We start from the raw sequence: 21,404 nt of genomic DNA on the forward strand, positions 1-21,404 counted from the left end.
GATGAATTCCTAAAAAACCAAAAGCACGGATCATTCTGCGGAAATCATGGAAAAAGAGAAAAGCTGAAGCTGCAGTCAGCACGGCAAAGCTATCTGGGTTTGAAGCAAATGCTTATGGAATTAGGCCCATGTATTTTACTCTGGATGTCACTCTGTCTTTCCAGTCCTAATAAGCTCACTTTGACTCATTTTTCCCCAGGTCCAAATATGTTTAAGCTTTAAGGATTGGGCCAATCTCATTTTTTGTCTCTGGTACATGAGTACAGCACCCACGTAAGAACAATTATTTGTGAGCACAGTGATAGTTCAGAAAATATAAAATGAGAGAAGGAAGCCAAAAGCCCTTTGCTTGCGGCCAAGAAGATGTGGGGATTAAATGTGTATTTCTTTTGAACAACTGTTCTGAAGAAGTAATAAATGTCTATAAAATATGGAATTCTATAGGATAAACAATTTTGACATCTTTTGTTGAGAGACCAAAACAAACATACTGTATATTTTGTGGCTCGGAAATTAATAAATCCCCAAATTTCAATTTCCACTAAAATATTTATTTAATTAATGATATCTTACAGAAATAAATAAGAACAGTTTTTATCTAATACAGATAGGTATATTTATATATATAATTTTTTCTTTTTGTACAAAATTGAAGCATATCAAATTGTTTTCCCTAAAACTTTAGCTCAAAAAGGAATACTAGGAAACAAACAGAAATACTGAAACATGCTCACCATTAAATTACAACCGCGGGCCTTCTGATTCTCAGTATGACACGAGATTTGCAGAAAGACCATGAGATTTGGAGTCAGGGGACCTGGGCTCCACTGCGTCCTTGCTACGTGTCCAAGCATGGTTCTCTGTATTTCCGAACCTTGGTTCTCCAACTTTAAAACAGGAATGATAATAGTTGTATCAACTTCACAGGATTATTGGGCAAATTAAAGCTGAATGTGAATGTATAGGAAAGCTCTTTATAATATGTAAAGAGCTACAAAAATAATAGTTTTGTTTAATTTCATAAAAAAGAATCGATGCATATCTTCCTTCAACTGAGGAATAAGCACCAAAAACGCGTGTGTATTTCCTTCAGTTGAATTATGTCACCTTATAAACTTAGAATAAGAAAATGCACCTTGACTAAGCACCAAAGCTTCTTGGACAAATGTGATATAAGGGAGACTTCTATTACAGTTTTCTGGGCAGCTGAGTAGGAGCTAATGAGTCCTGAGGGTCACTTAAAACTCTGAGGCTCAAAGAAAACAAAACAAGAACCTTTGTATTGTATCAAATCGCTGGGATAAAACAAGATACTCGTTCTTCAGTGATTTCAAAGTCCATTAATTCTTCACAGAAGAAGAAACACTCAGCTGTTACCAGGTGCAATTATTTGCTTATATAAATATGACATTCTCTTGTTCCAAAGATCAAATACTAGTCCTTGAGAGAAGTCCTAGTGAAATAAAATAACAAATTATCACAAAGTTAGTGGTTAAAAGTCTAGTTACCCAAGCACATGGGAAAGGAAAAGAACCCAAAACATCAGTATAATAATGATTAAAAACAAAAAAAACAAAACTAAAAAAACCCCACAAAACCCCACCAGATTTTCCATGTTATAATGATTAAAAACTAAAATGATAAAACTTGCAATATTTACAGATACACGATCTTAAAACAAGTAAAAACTTAACAATAAGAAAAATTAAAAGTAGAGAAAGCAGTTGGGATAATTTTACAGTAACATGAATACACTTAAAATGCTATTTAAAGTTCACTGCTTATATTGACACTACCTAACACATCATAGAAATAAGAAGTGTTTAATGTTTCAATTTTTAGTAGCAACATACAGAGAAAAGAAATACTGGTCTAATATTAACTTATTGTTAGGAGTTATATTATTGTAAAGTTACTATGCATGGAGTTATAGTCTAAAACTACTCAAATAACTAGGAGTTAATATAATTCACCAGGTACTTAAAATATTACTAGCAAGATATTGGTGAGTCATGTGCTAAAGATACTGAAGGCCCTTCCAAAACTGAGATTTATGTGGGTCAAATAGTCAAATATACTAGGTCATATAAAACTAGATCAGTTTACTTTCTCCCTTTCTCCAACTCTTTTAAGACTGATCTTGTCAAAAGAAAAGTATATGTTACCTCTCTTAATTCCCTTGCCTCATCAGATATAGATATTCTTTGGAACAAAAATCAATGTCTTATTAGGAGTGTAAAAGTAAAAAATATTTATAGATCTTTTGGAAACAAGATATTGGAAAGGACTCAGTAACTACTAGGACACTGTACAACTAAAAAAAAGAAAAATTCATTCGGTGAAGAACAGTGTTTACTGACATCTACTGGATTTTTTACTTATAACTTGCTCTATAAGCTATGAAAAATGTAAATACATTGAAGTCTGTGGATTGAATCAAGTTGACTTCATTCAAGTTCTTCAGTTTCTTTGGTAAACAGGTCTGCCAGATCAGCCAAGGTTAAGACGGAGGCTTCTGAATGCTTCACGGACGAGTTTGTGTGACTGCAGGATTTTCCAAGTGAGTAGAGTCAGAAAGAAACCAAGGAATAAATGATTACATTTGTCTTATATTTCACTCTAGTCCTGTAATAATCTAAGACATAATAAGATAAAACTATAAAATTCTTATAATATAAAAACATATTTGTTGATAAGTGTTTGTAAACTCTGAGGAGAAAGCTGGTAAAGGATCATTATAACTTCTTGTCAAAATTAGTGAACACTTCTGTATAGTACCTTCAGGCTTTTTATATGATGTCTTTTTCTCTCCACGATTAATAAAACAAAGAAATAAAACCCATGCCAAAAGCTACCAAGACTCTCATCTTACAATTTACCTTCTTACTATCCAAAGTTAGTGTATTTCAACAGAATTAGTGTATTTCAAGAGAATTTCAACAGCTCTTCTAATTGCTATGTCATTTAAGTGGCTTAACTATAATCACTGAATTCTGCTACACATGGAAACAACATCAACACAAAACCTTCATGTCTGATGCAAACAGCTTTCATGGTAGACTCTTCCCTTTGCATTAAACCACAGATGGAAGGAGATTTCTGATTTAAAATGGCCTCTTTGCTATGCACAGTACCTCAGTATAATTCTAAAGTTAAGTTTTTAAAATTAAGGCTACTTTAGTCTCTCTGATTCTGTTGTGTCTTTGGAAACAAAGTCACAATTCCCAGCTGAGCCTTAAGTCCAGATCCTCCTATGAGATGAGTGATGTATAAAGCAACACTGTAAGTTTCCTTTCACAGATACCAGACTAAGGCTGGGGCATAGATAGATTTCTGTAAAAAGTAATCCAACATGGCAAAGAAAAGTAGGACAGTTCAAATATTTTTATACAATACAATCTTTATTAATAAATTAAATCAAATATAGGATGCCCAGACAATTAACTGGGGAAGCTTACATGGGTAAAATGTCTCATCTTGCTTTTAAAAAGTATTTGCACTGAATAGTTTTTGGTTGACTAAGTGGTCATCTAAGTGAAGAAGACGAAACACTCACACAACCTCATGGAAACAGGAAACGCCCACTGGCTTGGAGAAAGCGTTACCTACCTCTTCTCAGCAGTTTTCAGCATGGCTTGCATTCTTTCTTCTATTGTTGCCTTAATTAGGAATCTGTGTACAATAGTAGGTCTAGAAGGTACATAACAATGATAAGTTTAAAATCGTCTTAAAACTAATCAGGGCAAACAAGACTTCACATATTACATACGACATTCATCAGTCACTTGGTGCCGACTGGCAGGTACTGATCTGTGTGCTGCGGTGGCGGGTGGGGGAGGGGTCAGCAGTGAATAAAACAAACTAGTCTTCATGAACTGACATTCTAACAAGGGGAGACACACAATAAACACATAAATCAGATGGTATAGATAATGCCACGAGGCGGCTGAGACATATGAGTTGAAACATGATCGATGGGAAGAAGGCCACTCAGCAAAGGAGAAGCAGGAAGAGCATCCAAACAGAAGAAACAACAGGTGAATGAAAACTCTTAAAACACGCTTGAAACAAGCCTAAAATGTCCGTAGGGCCAAAAGAAGGCTGGTGTGGCGGAAGTGTACAGTAACGTAGGGGTAGAGGGTGCAAGTGAGACTGCAGAAGTGGGCAGGGACCAGATGGTGTGGGGTCTGGAGGGACATGGCAGGAATCTGGATTATACTGTGGTTATAGGGGGAAGCCATCCGTGGGTCTTTTGGGTAATTTCATTTGTACTCGTTTATACTTTAGACCTCTCTTTGGCTCCTGCATGAGAGATGGACTTTTAGGTAGCAAAAGTTAAGGAGTTCTGTAAGAGTCCAGGTAAGGGGGTGGGCTGTACTCTGGTTGGACCAGTGGGAACAGTAAGTAGCAGAAGATTTGGAATAACTGGCCAGACAGAGCTGGCAGGTAGAGCTGGCAGTGATGGTGTGGATGTGTGGACAAAGAGACAAATCTTAAAGATCTCTGGTCTGAGAGGCTACAGATGAGAGAGGCAGACAATAAAACGGCGAGGGCTTGGGGTGGGTGGAGTCCAGAGATGTGTGAAGCAGCGGAACTGGGTGTGCAGGTCCGAGATGGGAGCTGAAGGGGAATGTCTGGACTGGGGACATATGTCTGAGAGTGATCCACACATAAATGCTACTTGAGAGCTCTGGGACTGGATGAACCCATCTAGGAAGCACAGATGAGAAAAAAAGAGCCCTCAGGGACCACTGGCAAAAAGTAGGTCATTAACAGCATTATGAAACCTCATTTCGGGGGCACAGTGAGGACCAAAGCCCCACCAGAAAGGCTGACAGCAGAGGGGTCAGGAAGTGGAGGGAGGAGGAATGTAGGGAAGTGTTTCTACAGATGGGTGATATTAAGACATGTTTATGTGGTCATGTGTTACAAGGAGTGTCCTTGAGAATATGAAAAGGGATGACATCCATGACAAGTAGAATGGCAGGCTTTTGAAAGGAAAGGGACACTGCTCCCACTGAGACAGAAGGGAGGGAACATACTGTGCTTCCTGCTACAGAGGAAACACCCCCAGTCTGCCTTGCCACCCCCACAATGACCAAGGCCTGCACTTGAGCATGATCTACACTCTCCTCTCTTGCTTTACTAGTTGGTTCTCTCTCTTTAACGAACCATTCTTTTATTTCTCCCATGTGAAAGGAAAAAACAAAAATAACAAAAAACCCCTCTTGATCTCACACTCTTCCTTTTCTCTGATCTTTGCAGCAAAACCGCTCAAAACACGGGTCCTACCAGAGATGCAGAGGCAGCGGGTGTTGTGTTACAGGCACGGAGCAGTTGTGTTTGAAACTGGCCACCACTCCTGCTAGCTATGTGACCTTGGGCAAGCGACTTAACCCCTCTCTGTTAGATAAGCGTGTGTTAATAAATAAAATCCTATTCTCTCTTACACTTAAATCAGACCATCGCCTCCCCTACCAGCTCTCTGACTTCATCTCCTACTTCTCACTATTCCTCAGACGCACCCGGTACACTCCTGACTTAGCTGCTTTGCACGGAGTGTGCTTTCTACTTGAATATTACCCTCGATGACAGCTGCACGACTTTCTCATCCCTTTCAACTCTTTGTTCAGACGTTAACTTCTCCTTACAAGTCTCCCATGCCATCCTGCCCAGCCAAATGCCCTCTCGGTCTTCCTTACCCTCCTCTACGTTTCCAGCTCCTAACTTAGTAGATATTTTACTTCTGTTTATCGTTTACCATCTCCCGACTGGCTGTCTTATAACTAGAATTTAAGTTCCATAAGGGCATCTCAAATACTTAGAAGAGCGCCTGGCCCACAGAAGGTGCTCATGAGAATTTACTGAATGAGGCATGTGAGTACTGATGCAGGCAGAATGGAAAGATGAGATGCTTCAAATCTGACAGATCTGGTTTTCACATGTGAGGCAAGACTGCCATCGCTGGGGGGCAGGAAGATACAGAAGACACTGAAGATCATCTCTTCAGAAAGTGGAAAAATCTATTTACTAGGGAAGCAAAGTAAGACTGTCAGGTACTGATGAATGGCGTTTTTAGACTGTGGCCTTACATCTGAGCTGAGTCTAGTTTATGCCTTGGAAAACACTGAAAAGATGAGAAATCAATGTTTAAAAGTATAAGGAGAAACAAACCAAAAACACAACCTAATAAGACGTAACTGCATTTGAAATGATACTTGACAGTTCTTGGAACAAGCGTGGATTTATTACAGCTGTGTTACTTTGCCATATTTTACTAAAGGTTTATTTGATGAACATGTTTCTTGCCTGCTGAAAATTAAAAGTCCTCGTTTGCTCTCTTGGCTACTGCCTACAGAGCCCTTCAGGTCTCTGAGTAGGGCATATGAGATCAATCTCCTGCCACCCGTCTTCACAGGCGCTATACCCCACAATTCCACACTGCTTCCAGTCCTTAGAATATCATGAGGCTCCTCTGCTCTGTGTTCCTGCGCGTGCAGCTCTCTTTGGCTGTGTGAGCACCCTTTTCTAGCCCAACTTTGACATAATTATTTCTTCAAGACTCAACCAATGAAGCCTTCCCTGACTTTCAAGGCACAACGGATCAGCCCCTTCTTCTGTTACACAGAAGTACTTCTACTGTATTTTTGCACTCTACTGCAATATGTCAAATTTTCTGTTTCTGGTACTACACAGAGATCTCCTTGGGGGAGTAGGTTATGTCTTACTCAGTTCAGTGTCCAGAACAACGTATGACATACAGTTGCTGCTCAATCAACACTTACTGAGTGAGCACTCAGGATGGTTTTTCTATGCAGTCAAGACATCTAATATCAAGGAGGCAACACATCTAAGTGGTCTTGTGAAGGATAACTTTCTGTTCTGATATTTGAATAAAAGTAGATATTACATAGTATTCACGATTAGGTTTGCTTTGGGTCTAAAATAAATCTAATTATCTCTTAGAGTGGACCTAAGGGACTGTCTTTCCCTAAGGGGAAGAATTTAAAAAGGAGTCATGAATGAGATCTGTCTTCTTTTAAACACAGGCTATTTTAGATCAAAAATACATTTTTCTCAGTGTCACAATGGATATCTTCAACTCTGCAACTGTCTTAAATATTTTAAGAAACTATTTTGGTAAAGTGATCAGGGTAGAGTTTGCAGACAAAAATCTGGGAGAATTTGGGATTTGCTTAAGGAGGGAGGGATGGAAATCTCAAAAGGTCTGTTGCTCATATAATAATACTTGAAAATATAATACATAAGGACGTTATTAAAAATGAATAGGTTCTAATGAACATAAATGGAGAACTTAAACACTGATTTGTATCTCAGAAACTTGAAGCAGAAGTGAGTGATGTTACGTTAAGTCCTTACTTGGTCTGTCCGATTCGGTGCACCCTCCCAATGGCCTGAAGCTCGTGGGCAGGGTTCAATATGGGCTCCACCAAGAGAACATGAGTTGCTTCAATGATAGTTAATCCGTTAGAACCTGTGTGCAGGGGCAGCAGCAAAATATTGATTTGGGGATCATGTTTAAATGCTGAGAGGTTCTCCTAAAAAAAGAAAAGTACATTTAAATTTTAGCTGCATCACTTAAAAAAAAGAGTGGTATATTATAGCTCATATTAAAGAAGCCTAGCGGTATCCAGGTCATTGTGCAATGTCATAATTAAGAAGTGTAAATGTAAAGTTACCAATTTTAAAAATGTAAACTTGTTGCTTGACTTCATGAGGAAAAGTATCCCCAAGCCCTCTTGTTCATTATGATACAGGGGAGGCACAAGCTGTAAGTATGTGACGGATGCAGATTAAACTAGATGAGCTTGGAGGAAAGAGAGAGAAGGAATGTTAAGAGGGACGATGAGGTCAGAGGCATGAATCTGCTACATTTTCCCTTGGATCTTTTCTTTTTTTGCCTCTTAGGCTGTGCGCGTGTCGTTGTGCGGAGTGTAATGTAAGGACTTTAGCCATGTAGCTTTGCCTAACACAGTGTCTTGAGAACCTAATCCTGGCATGACGGTCCTGTCCATTCAAAGGGTGAATCACAGGCCGTCTCTTCCTCTATTAAAGCCATCAAGTCAGAGGATCTTAAAAAAGAAAGCCGAAAGATCTCGCTACAGGTATAACTGAGTAGATTGAAAATTAATTACAGTTTCTCCATTTTACTCTTGAATGGTAATTTCATAATCAATAACTCAAACCCTCACACAAGACAATAAGTGAAGGTAGGCTAGTTAACAGCAGTTTAAATTTGCAACTATATTCCCGCCTCCCCAGACGCAAATAAAATCTCGACATACCTGAAATGTCTTAACACGACTGATCTGAGCAAACTCCATGTTGTTGTCAGTGAGAGCTTTTGAGATAATGTCTAATACGTCTTGCCACTAGAAAACATAACACAATACGAAAACAAATATTTACACATAGCTTTCCCATAAAAAGGAGTTGAAAAGGGACTAAATGAACCTAATTTTTGTACCTCAGAATTAAGGGGAAAAAAAACTCTTCATATGTAGAACCATGAATATTATTTAGTTCTATCAGAATGGTAGTGTTTGTTTTGAGATCAAATGCTGGTTAAAGACAACGTAAAAACACGACTGTCTGGGAACTGAAGGAAGATAAAGAGAAATAATAGAAAATAAATAATGGAGTGCTTAATGATGTGGTTGCTTACCATTTAGAAATGAAAACTACCATTTTTACCCAGTGTATACATTTTTTAATGAGCAGCAGGCAGAAATTTAATCCTTAGAGATCAGAAAGGAAGAACAGTATGAATGCTCTTTACAAAGGGGGGTTTCAAATCTCAAAATTTTATTGAGTCGATTTTTTTTTCTTACCCAACCAATTTCATTTGTGAAATGAGACTTTCAAGGTTATAGGTTCCAATTTTTAAAATATTAGTATTAGAAAATCCCCACAAAACATTAACAGGACATGTGGCTGTAGGAATTGCCTTGGGAAGCATCACCAAATTCCTCTAAAAATAATTCAATCTTATGGACATATTAAAAAAAAACCAACCACGAACAGGGAAATCTAACAGTAATTCTACATCTCTACTACATGAGGGGAAACACGAAGCATGGCCTCTCAGATACAAGCCGATGCGAGTCAGAAAGGCAGCGTGGGCCACGACCCAGGAGGAACACGGCGACTCACCGTTGAGAAGACAAGGGCTTTAGCCCCCGGGTCTCTATGCTGGATTCGCATCAGAGTTCTGACCACAGCTTCCACTTTTGTAGAGTGGCTGCCCTTTGAACGCAAAGAAGAAAACACGTCACTGCCAAATTAAATCTAGTTTAAAACAGAAAGGAAAACCAATACGATACGCTTTTATTACCAAAACTACAGGTGCATCAAAACAAACTATCAGATATGAGTTTACTCTTCTTTATTTTGTATTTGCTACAACTTTTCTTTAGCCTCAAATTGTAGAAGTTACAGAATTTACACCCAAAGAAAATCAGAATACGAAATACACCAGAAAGTCACACAGTGATCTGACCTTGAAGAAAAGATTCTTAGGTTAAAGTGGTTAGGTTTTGTAGTTGCAAGATTTTGTTATTTTAGATAAGCAGAATTTATATTGAAAACATTCTTTACTTCTGATCCCATGGCATTAGAAATGTTAACAATACAATGAATCAAAATTCTGATGTAAGCAAACTGTGAAGAATCCTTTTTGCAAGGGAATTTACAAAGGATAGGGACGGAGGTACAAATGACAGCCACCTGGACAGCAGCAGATTTCTACAAAGCCAGATAAACACTCAACAAGTAGTTTCTGTGTCTTTCATAACCATTTCCATCGTAAAAGTATGAAAATGCAAAAAAAAAAAAAAAAAAAAAGAAGAAGAAGAAGAAGAAATAAAATGAGGAAAGGATCCAGTGTTTTTGTGGCCGTCATAGAGAAACTTCTCATCCTGGAATGCTCTGGAAAATGCATGACATGAAGAAATGAAGGGCATGGGATTTTGAATGAGACAAATTCAACAGCCAGTTCTGCATCTTGCCAGTTATACAGGCTAATCTTTCTAAGCCATAGTTTCATCATCTGTCAAGAAGGGATAATTTTATCTATTTCCAAAGACTGTTTTGATGGTTCCATGAGAAAATACATGTATAACATTTAACTCAAACGTGGCAAAGAGCACTCAATACCTTATCATCTTTCTAAGACATTAAATATGAGCACCATAATGACACAGATAACTGCACAGGAATGCAGACCTAACCGAGAAGTAAAAATCTTCCCACAGCAGCGCTCCTCTTGTCAAACTGACTCCACTTGCCACTTTTACACAGAGACACTCAAAGGTAAAATATGTGAACAAAACAAGAAAGAAAGGCATAGGATTTTTAAGTTAGCTAGATAGAATTATGGAAGAAGTTTTAAAATTCTATTATTGAAATCCCAAGTCTACACATGCATATTTTCAATTATACTTAAAAATCTGCAGACTGTCAATTAAACTTAAAGGGTTAAAAAATATAAGGGATCTGTTTCAGCTTAAAAGTTGTCTTAAATAAGAGCAAAATGATCTGAAATAAGAGAAAACAGGAAATCAGCATAAAGTGACTGTTTAACGAGCTTAGACAGAAACACCCATATCCTTGCAAGGTCTCATTTTCAAAAACATTTTCAAGTGAAATACCATGATAACTATAAAACCTTCCATCTATTAAGCTGCTTTTTATGAAAAGTTCAAAAGAAAACAGAATAATCTATAAGCAACGTTCCAAACTAGAGTGCTAACTCTCTGAAGAAAAAGACCAGAATATCTGCTTTGATCAAAGTTTGGCCAGTTCAATGGCAGCGCTCAATGAGTCTTGCAAATGTCACAGCATGGAACCATCTGGTCCTAGTCCAGTGACTTCCACTATGAAAGAAGAATAATAAGGAAGTCTCAGAAACCCAAAGCTCTGCTTGGCAAAAACCTACACGGGGAGTGAAGTTGCCTTAACACCTTTTTCTTCCAGATGGACAGACAGTGGCTACTGACAATGAGAACAATGGAGGAAGAAGTGGGTGGCCCAATAGACTGGCAGGTCTTGGTTTGAGCATGCAGGCCCTGAATAATTAAAAAAAAAAAAAAAACAAATCCAGTAAATGCGAATCCTTATGTGAGGCCAATATGCTAAGGCAGTTTCCGTTGAGACAAGAAAGATTAATGTTTTAGATTACTTGGAGACATTTATCATAAATGGTCATTAAAAATGCTGCCTCAAGTTACAAGAGGATATGTTGAGTTTATTTTAATGACAATTCCTAATTTGTTGCTAAATGAAGAGAATACGATGCACAATGAAGGATTACTGATCTAAAAAGTTAACAGAGAAAGACAATAAACTGTAGGAAAAAAACTGAATAGAAGTTAGATAGGGATCTGGTTTCTAACTTACTTACTAGATTTTAGAAATATAGACACATTATATTTATTTATTTGTTAAAACAAATTTTTTTAATGTCTTTATTTTATTGAGAGAGAGAGAGAGAGAGTGAGCGAGCAGGGGAGGGGCAGAGAGAGAGGGAGACACAGAATCCAAAGATAGGCTCCAGGCTCTGAGCTGTCAGCACAGAGCTCAATGCTGGGCTTGAACCCACTGACTGTGAGATCATGACCTGAGTTGAAGTTGGATGCTTAACCGACTGAGCCACCCAGGCATCCCAATTTAGACACATTTAAGATAATTTAGACCTTCTTAGGCCTACATAAAAATGCAGACATCTTCTGAAATATTTGTAAATATGTTTTATAAAATGGCCTTTTCATTTAACATTGTATCTTAGCAATTTGTTCACACAGGACCTTTATATCTGCCTGACCTCAATGGCTATACAACATTTTGGGTACAACAATTTATTTGGACAGGCACATTAAAGTAGAATTGTTGGTTAGAGGCTCACAGAACTTATTAGATACTTGGATTTTGGTAGATTTTGGTATATCAAATTCTTCTCTAAAAATGCTGGAAGTTTTAACTACCAACAGTTAAAAATGCTTCCTTCTTTGTACGCTTGTGAAAACTTAATTTTTTGTCAGTCTGATAGGTGCCATGAGGGGTCTAATTTTCATCTAGTCTGCATTTCCCACGGGTGAATCTGAATACCATTACTTGGCTATCTAGACTTCCTCGTCTGTGAACTGTATTCATATACTTTGCCAATTAGGAAAGAAACCTAAGTTTTCATTTCTTGCTGATTTATATGACCTCTCACATACTGTACATGCTAAATTTACATTGCAGATGTTTTCTGACCTCTCTGTATGTAGTTCACAGTTGTGTTAAATGCACTGTCAGAAAAAGTGCTATATTAATACATATTAGTTACAGTAACTCACAAATGTTTCAGGATGATAACTGGATTTAAAAACTAGGTGTTCTTTGATTTATCCATTAGGTTCTTCTGCACTTGACGTTTACTTTTATTTGGAGAAGAGGAGCTTTTTCCTCAATTAATTACCCTGTCATGGTTCTATCTTTTTTTATTTTTTTATTTTATTTTAAGTAGGTTCCATGCCCAATGAGGGGTTTGACCTAATCATCTCGAGATTATGAGTCACGTGCTCTACTGCCGAACCAGCCAGGTGCTGCTGTCATGGTTCTATCTCGTATGATTTCATGTAATATATCATATCTCAGAGTGTAGTACACTTGTCAGTCATCAGTCAATATATTGTTTGAAGACAAGGACCAAACAGCACTTACTTTTATATCACCTAGAGCCTGGCATGATCCTTTGTAAACAGTATACAATCAGCTTATTTAATGTAAAATAATAATATTAATAATAGTAATAACATTTACATTTAGGCTTCTCAATCCCAAATATGCTGAGTAAAAAAATAAAATTAAATTAAAGGGGGGTTAGAATAAAATTTAAAACTCCCAATGTATTTTTTATTGATTCAGAGTGATCAACAATAGGCAAATCAAATCTTGTGATTAACCTCTATCTTTCCCACCTATACTAGCTAGAGACTCAGACAAGAGCAGACATGAAAGACAGGGGGGTTTGATCGAGCACAAAGCAGACTCTAGGTGGATGATGATGATACTAGGTAATGAAATCACTGGACCTGGTCTAAAAAGGAAGCCAGCAATTGGAGGGTGGTACCATTTCATTATATACAGGCTAATAAACACTAATTTTTTTTTTTTAACTAAACTATCAGGAGCTGCAGGAGAGGTTAATAAAGCTGGCAACCCCAGTAGGCTTTTATTTTCAATCTTTAGAATCTTAGATTTCTACCGCATTATTCCCTGATTCATGAACTTTCTTCTCTTTCCTGCTTGTGCTTTTTTACTTCCAAATGAAAAAGTAAGAGTCCCAAAATAATACTGGAAAGACCATGGTTGTTCTTAGAGCTAAGTCAATGGAAGTGAACAAAGAGATAGGGCAGACTTTCTTCTGCATTTTACTCATCACTCAAGTCCCTCCGACATTTAAAGTCAGTTCATATTGGATTATCCAAATCATTCATTTATTTATTCAACAAAATGCCAAGAACTGTATTAGGTGCTGAATATACAAAGATCAAAAGATACACTCTCTTACTCTCCCAAATACACAGTTTAATGCAAGTTACAGAATATAGAGAAAAACAAAAATGATGATGCGTTTATACTGCTGGTTTGGCCTAGGTGCAATTTAAGTGAATGGTTTACTATACTATCTTAATGAGCACTACACCTACTCCACTACTCTATTTTTTTATAATGTTTATTTTTGAGAGAGACAGACAGACAGAACATGAATGGGGGATGGGCAGAGAGAGACAGAGAGAGAGAGAGAATCCAAAGCAGGGTCCAAGCTTGGAGCTACCAGCACAGAGCCCGATGCAGAGCTCAAACCCACGAACACCCTGAGGCAAAGTCAGATGCTTAACTGGCTGGGCGACCCAGGCACCCTCTACTACTCTTTTTAGTTTTTCTACCTTAACTGCGTAAGTGAACTTTGGCTCAAATCTGTCAGTTTCTGAGAAGACTATTCAATGTGGCCACAGCTACAGAAATTATATCTCTTTGTTAAAAAAGGTAAAAACAGGAAGGGGATGGGTTATATGACATGCAAGGCGGAAGGGATCACAGAAGAGGCACAAGAGATAAGGATGAGGAAATGTGGACACCAATCTATCCCTATGCAAGGTGCTACCAAAGTAGCAAAGTATGAATATTCTCAAGACAGGTAAAATGGTAGCCTCAATCCAACTTGGTTTATTTTTTTAGCTATATTAGTTAATAAACAGATGCAAAAATAGGCTAGAATGATATATACTCATGAGGAGAGTACATGGAGATAGAAATTCCACAATACTACTAGATCACTTAAAAAATGTTTTTTAACGTTTATTTATTTTTGTGAGAGAGATACACACAGAGTGTGAATGGGGGAGGGTTAGAGAGAGAGGGAGATACAGAATCAGAAGCAGGCTCCAGGCTCTGAGCTGTCAGCACAGAGCCTAACTTGGGGCTCAAACCCAACGAACCGTGAGATCATGACCTGAGCTGAAGTCGGATGCTTAACCTACTGAGCCACTCAAGGGCCCCTAGAACACTTAATATATTAAGTTAATAAAGTTGCATTTAATTATAAGCTCCTTTGTCCTCTTATGAAATTCTTGTCCCTTTACTCACTCTCATCCTTTCTTAATAGTTTCTTCTGTTTTTCCAGATACAAACTACCAAACTGACTTTGTGATCAATGCTTGGCTTTTCTTCAAGTTTCTGAAACATCAGTGATAAAGGCCCAGCTTTGGAGTAAAGACACATCATCTGTCCTCTGCCTTCCCTTGGCTGTATCTTCATGGTTGCTCTCCCTAAGGCTCTAGGGCTAAGGTCAACTGGAGAGCCAGGATGGGAGATATATAAAGTGTCACCAGTCAGATCAAGTCAGTACCTCTCTCCTGGGATTCCACTCATGAGATAAGCAGCCAAGAGTATTATAATAATTAGTTTAGAAAAAGGGTGGAATTTTCCTTCTTTATAGCAAAAGAATCACAAAATGTTCTTTATGAAAATCTTTGCTCCCTTGCTTATAATTTAATCAACAAAAATCAAATAAGGTCTCTAAGCTATATATACAGCAAGACTTTCACTTTCTGGAAAATAAACTGTGAAGTTAAAAGCTCTAGACATTTGGGTAGGAAGTCAAGGCAACAAAAAATACCAGTTACCCATCTGCACCAAAGGTCAACAAAGACTATTTCTTATTTATTTTTTAATATTTATTTATTTTTGAGAAAGAGAGAGAGAGACAGAGAGAGACAGAGTGTGAGTGGGGGAGGGGCAGAGAGAGGGAGACACAGAATCCGAAGCAGGCTCCAGGCTCTGAGCTGTCACCACAGAGCCCGATGTAGGGCTCAAACTCACGAACTATGAGATCATGATCTGAGCCAAAGTCAGCTGTGTAACCAACTGAGCCACTCAGGCGTCCCAACAAAGACTACGTTCTTATGAAGTCTGGCTTAGGCTGTCTAGTGGCATAACTAGAGATCAAAAATATCCCTCCCTCTTCTCTACTCTAGGTAGGTGCAACTAGCTTATTTTCATCACAGAATTAAACTTCATTGGAGGTAGGTAGCCCTATAGTCTGAAGTTCCTGTAAAATTCTGAGAACCTAATGTTTGAATTAAAATTAGTTAAATGTGTTAAGATGGAAAACTCACTTTTGTTTCTTTTTCATATATTGACTAGATTGAAAGAATTCCTTTTTTTTTTTTTTTAACTGTTTATTTTTGAGAGATAATGTGAGCAGGGAAGAGGCAGAGAGAGAGGGAGACACAGAATCCAGTTTCGAGATGTTAGCACAGAGGCTGACGCAGGGCTCGAACTCACGAACTATGAGATCATGACCTAAGCTAAAGTCAAACCCACCCAGGCGCCCCAAAAGAATTCTAATAGTAACAATCAAGTAGTAGATTTAGATTCTGATCAACCCCTTCCCTCCAGAATGGGACTAAATATCTCACCAAGTCATTCTTAGAGTGAAATACTGCTTTTCATTCTCTGAAGTCTTACTGTGGGAGAAAAAGGAGGGAACAATAGCTAACATTCTTGAGTGTGGTGTAGAAGATTTGCAGTGGTTGGCTTTAGTCTATTCCTTTCATGTCCACTTCCTATTGCTGAGAATCCTTATTTAGGGAAGGTGGGAAAGGAGAAGAATAGATATGAGATCTCCCTACTACCCCAGCCAAGTGCTACTTACACTTGATTTCTATAAATAAAACTAGTGTTCTATGACTGGAGAGTTATTATTGTTTTATATTATAGTCCTTTGTTACCAGTCTATCCTTTTCCTCTTGAGCACTTCTAGTTTCTATATTTACTTAATCTGTCCACATTCATCTCCCACTTTTTTCCTGCAATATCTATGGATTCTCATGGTCATGGTTCGCTCCATTGGTAGGATTAAGGGCTAAAGAGTCCTGAAGACTGTCAGAATAAAGTAAAAGCAGTGGAGATGAGGAATGTACTCAGTCTTATTTTTCATCAAATATTAGAATATTCATATTTAGAGACTTTATGTCAACACACAGGCCATATCTTTAGAGATTTTACATGTATTATATGTATTTCATATATGTGAAATATATACACACTAGATTATGTGAAACATTTCAAATCATGTCTTACATCAAAGGGGCTGTCAGTCACTTACCACTCTACAGTGAAGGCAAAAATGAAGTCGTTTTTTGAAATTTGCCATTCATACACTCATTATTCTAAAATTTCTTTGAAGCAGGACAGCACAGTGAAAAAAAGAATATTGAAGAGTACAAAGATATTGGTGCCAGATGAAGTTGACATAGAAATTAAGGAAGCTTTCTAGAAAAAAGTTCGAAGTTCCACTAGACTGGGGTTCCTGGAATTTTTTTCTTTTGAAAAGTTTAAATCTACAGGATTAGAATTATATTCCCTTCCACATGTCTTCAATCACTCTACCTGATTCTACAGAGAAAATATTGTTCACTATTTACTGACTTTCTATAGATATGGAATACATGTCTAAAATCAGGTAATAAAAAGTATATGCTATAAACATCACATAAAATGATACCAGTAACAAAACTTAGGATGTGGAAGAGAGAAAAAAGACAGAAAGGGGAAGGAGGAGATGCACTAATTTCTGTACATTTTAAAGTGAGAAGACAGCACATACTGCCGATAGTATTTTAAGAAACAAAATCTATGTGTATTACTGGAAATCATATAGGTGATCTTTAAACTAACAATAGAAACTGATCGTCGTGGTACAGCGCAGAAGGGAGGATGGAGGACAGCATTACTTTTCATTGTGTGTCATTCCATTTGACTCTGAATTTATTTTTCTCTTTTCTAACCTTATTTCTTACAGATGGACAAGAGATCTAGGAGGCTGGACAGAAGGCCTGTAATTCTGGCACTTTTTTTAACTTGTTCACTCCACAGCATGAGAGCACTGTGTTTCTCCACGGGGACTGGCTCTCTGAGTTCTGGGAGTACTACTCTAAGGCGCATGCTCCGTACCCGCAGTGCCTCTCCCTGATCCAGGGTCAAACGGATGCCTAACCCGTGCTATCTGCCACAGATGAGCAGTTTCAGCTTTGGGAGAATTGAGACAATCACATCTGAAACAGAGCACAGATTTTATTTTCATCTTTAAGTTATTATATGGGTTGATTTTTGCAATCTTTAAAACATTCTACATACAAGAGCCAAAGGTCTTGAGATTAGAGATGTTTAAAGATTTCATCTGACCGAAAAACATCACTTTAAAGAAGATAAATTTATACAGCCTAGCCACTCCCTACCACCCACAAAAGAGAACTATGTTCTCTAATAAGGAATATGACCAAGTAGGACTATAACATGGTGACAAATAATACATTTTTTTCTTTAGGTTTCCATGATGGGCTTGTAACTTGCAAATAACTTGAATATTCAGAGAGTCATTTCTGTCTTGGTATTGCCTGACTTTGAGTACTTTTATTCTGGACTTTTCTTTTTTAAAGAGAGCTAACTGTTTGCGCCTGTGCTGTCCATAGTAGTTTCTGCTGAGTAAGATCAGTTAACATTGTTTTATTTCTGTCTGCACCTGTTCACCATGGTAAAGACCCATGCTGGTAGTGACAGATATAATTTGGTCTGATTGGTCTCATGAAGTAGTAGTGTTTCTCAAGCATATGTCTGGGGCAAATGTTGGGTTCTTCAAGCATTCACATATTACAATAAAGTTCAATGGAAACATCACCTATGCTGTGGGAAATCTTACAAGTGCAGTAGGCCAACAAAATACCATTCTGTTCCTTTAAACACTTTGCATAAGGATTTCAAAGAGATAGGTTAGCAACTGCAAAAAAAGTTAAAAATTTGGGGGCTCCCAGGTGGCTGAGTTGGTTAAGTATTCGACTTTGGCCCAGGTCACAATCTCACAGTTCATGAGTTTGAGCCCCGTGTTGGGCTCTCTATTGCCAGAACAGAGCCCGCTCCAGAGCCTCCTCTGTCCTCCTCTTTCTCTGCCCCTCCTCTGCTCATGCTCTCCCACCCCTCCAAAATAAACATTTAAAACAAACTTAATAATTTTGTTGTATTCAAAGGCTTTTAGGGATATTATATGTAGATACTACTCAACTGTTTATGTCCACCTTTCTGTCCATCCATCTATCTATCCATGACACTATCCATGTTCATACTTAGTACCAGTTACATACCAGGCATTGTTCGAGATGCTGGGGATATAGTAGTGAATAAAACAAAGTACCTACCTCATTAGCAATGTCCTTTCCACATTTTAAGGAAGCACATACCCTGCAAAGTGTAAGTTTTGCAGAACAGTAATTTCATGAAGATAATTTAGAGTTTGTGTCTTACAAGTCTCTATTGTGTGCTTGATGTTTGCAAGCTATTGCTAACTTTAACATGAGACTCACAGTTTAGAATTACATGTGCTAATTTGGCCAGGAAAGATAAATTATCTTTTATGATCATAATTGTACTTTCTCATGACATTTTCTAACAAAAATCCACAAATGCATTCTAAAATTACTTGTATATGTTCATATATAAGTCTCTTATATAAGAATATTTAGGTAAGTGTATTGAAATACAATTGCTTGTGGATTATATTCATCAAATTATGTTAGGATCAGACGGAATTCTGGAATCAGTTTTTTCTCATCCAGATGTCTAATTATATTTAGGAAGTATAAGACAGATTTCACAAATCACCCTTGAATCAACTGAACAAAAACTTAAAGAAAAGAGGGGTGCCTAGGTGGCTCAGTCAGTTAAGTGTCCAACTCTTGATTTCAGCTCAGGTCGTGATCTACAGTCATGGGGATCAAGCCCTATGTCAGGTTTCGGGCTCTGTGCTGGGTGTGGAGCCTGCTTCAGATTCTCTTTCTCTGGCTCCCTCTACCTCTCCCCCACTGACACATGCTCTCTCTCCCTCAAAAAAAGAAAAGAAACAACAGAATTCTACACATACAGCTTCACACATGGTACTGCTAAAATTCTCTGGGAGTCTGAATGCAGAAATACAGTTATTTTCGTTTTCTCTACAAAGAGGCAGTGTAAAGAAATCTCTACTTTCAATAAGTTTACTTGTTAAGAATGCAGATTCCTGGACCAAACTCCAGATCTAACGAGTTAAAATTTCAATGGGAATGGGGCAGGATAAAAACATCTTTCTTTTAAGAAGCAGGCCAGTTATGAGACACTCAAACGTTTGAGAAGATAAAACAGTTGTGCACCTGTGCAGGATGGTGAGAAGGCTCTTTTGCTGTGGCTATACCCATGTAGCGTATTTTCTCCTGGGCAGAAACTTCTTATGACATAAGAACCTTGTCCATCATAGGGACAGGGTTTCCACTGACAAAAATGCTTTGTATGAAACCTCTCCAAACTTAGAACACAGGGAACATGCCACGTGGGGCATATGTTCTGCCAGGAAGCCTACTTCACCATCCAGAATGCCTGGCAGTTGTCAGAACTTGCAAGGGGAATTTTGTTTACTTTGTGAAATGCCCAGTAGGTTCCAAGGGTCATTTAGGAATACTGTCACACAGCCATTAGGGTAGATACAGTCTTTAACTTAAGTGCATCTACTAAAGGGAACACTGTGATTCAGTTTATTTCTATGGTCCATCAAATGGATTCCTTATATTGTGAAATAGAAATAGAAAAAAAGTCACATTATTTAATAGTATTTTTGTTTTCCAAATATGTTTTGTCCAAGACCAGTTTCATGATTAAGCAGTATGTATGATATATTGTTTGCTCTGTTTGAGAGTCTGGACATGAATACTTAGAGTGAAATAAACATTTCAGATAATACAAACATTTCAATGAAATAAAAAAAATACTTCTCAGCATCAGAGATTTAATAATCCACAATAAAAAATGCCTAAGTTTAGCAATAGTTTGCTGTAATATTTACAAAACTTCAGAAGAATGCCATCATCATTTACACAGACATCTTTATTTTATATATGATTACTCCCTCAACTGTGACTACTTAGCAGGCTGGTTTCAGACGCAGTGAGTCTGAGGAAACAATAGGTAGATGCTTCAAAGAGAGGGTGGCAGACAGGAGGGCAGAGAAAAGAAAAGGGGCCAGGCAGCAGAAGTGGCAGACACACAGTGACAGAAAAGGTAGTGAGAAGCAAAACCTGCAAGCAGTAACAGGTCCAATATTCAGTCATGTGTTTAATAAAGAGGGAACACAGTCCTTATGCATCTATGATACAAGAAAAATGAACTTTAGTAAATTCTGTACTCTTATAACTTTTTATAAGATGCTTAATTCGTGTGTTCATCAGTACCTAGGTAAGACAGGAAGAGGTCTGAGCATAATAAACAGCATTTGTACACTGATCTTCCTGTCCCAACAGGACAGCAAATGTAACTGCCTTGATCTCTTTCCTGTGGATCTAGGAAAGGTGCCATAAAACCAACAGGTGTTTGGGTTTGATGGGCTCGATGACTCAGTTTCATAGAGGCCGTGCTGTTTACTGGTAGCGAGAGCAGTCACTTCCTAAACTTCACGGCACGAAGCCTGACACAGCACTTCTTTCTCACACTCATTCCTTACACTGTGATGAACGCTTTTATCTAAGGGTCAGCAGCCACAAACTCCATCTGTGGTTTTAAGACGCCTAAGGCCAAAGGAAGAATTAGAAGAGAAAGAAGGGGTCAGAAAGACTATTTTTAAGGGAAGGAGAAGGAAACTGTAGGATTGGGAAGTAAGGGAGAGAGGGAACCTGGGAAGAAAGCAGTTCTTTGGGTGGGAAGGAAGATCAGGTCTAACCATCAAATGCCTCAGAACTGGTCATCAGATTGCACCATAAACCACTTTCCTCTTTAGTCAGTAACCCTTTGGCATTCGGTTTAAAAATACACATTCA

At 37.9% G+C, this 21,404-nt stretch overlaps 1 protein-coding gene across 5 annotated transcripts in view; it reads right to left on the minus strand.

Annotated features, from left to right (window-relative positions):
- Positions 1 to 529: 529 nt before the first annotated feature.
- The window catches only part of SHPRH (SNF2 histone linker PHD RING helicase), an 84,252-nt gene continuing 63,377 nt past the window's right edge, over positions 530 to 21,404 (minus strand). For 3 of the 5 annotated variants that reach the window (XM_029944603.1, XM_029944604.1, XM_029944607.1), the window contains 5 exons: positions 9,175 to 9,267; positions 8,307 to 8,393; positions 7,381 to 7,559; positions 3,610 to 3,690; positions 530 to 2,544 (listed from right to left, as the gene is read on the minus strand). In XM_029944603.1, coding sequence (XP_029800463.1) covers positions 2,448 to 2,544; positions 3,610 to 3,690; positions 7,381 to 7,559; positions 8,307 to 8,393; positions 9,175 to 9,267 — 537 coding nt within the window. In that variant the 3' untranslated portion in view covers positions 530 to 2,447. Of the gene's footprint in view, positions 2,545 to 3,609; positions 3,691 to 7,380; positions 7,560 to 8,306; positions 8,394 to 9,174; positions 9,268 to 21,404 lie in introns of those variants that run through there. The other 2 variants (XM_029944605.1, XM_029944606.1) reach the window with 2 other exon arrangements.

Source organism: Suricata suricatta, chromosome 7, assembly GCF_006229205.1.
Source record: "Suricata suricatta isolate VVHF042 chromosome 7, meerkat_22Aug2017_6uvM2_HiC, whole genome shotgun sequence".
In the NCBI taxonomy this organism is placed as follows: Eukaryota; Metazoa; Chordata; class Mammalia; order Carnivora; family Herpestidae; genus Suricata; species Suricata suricatta.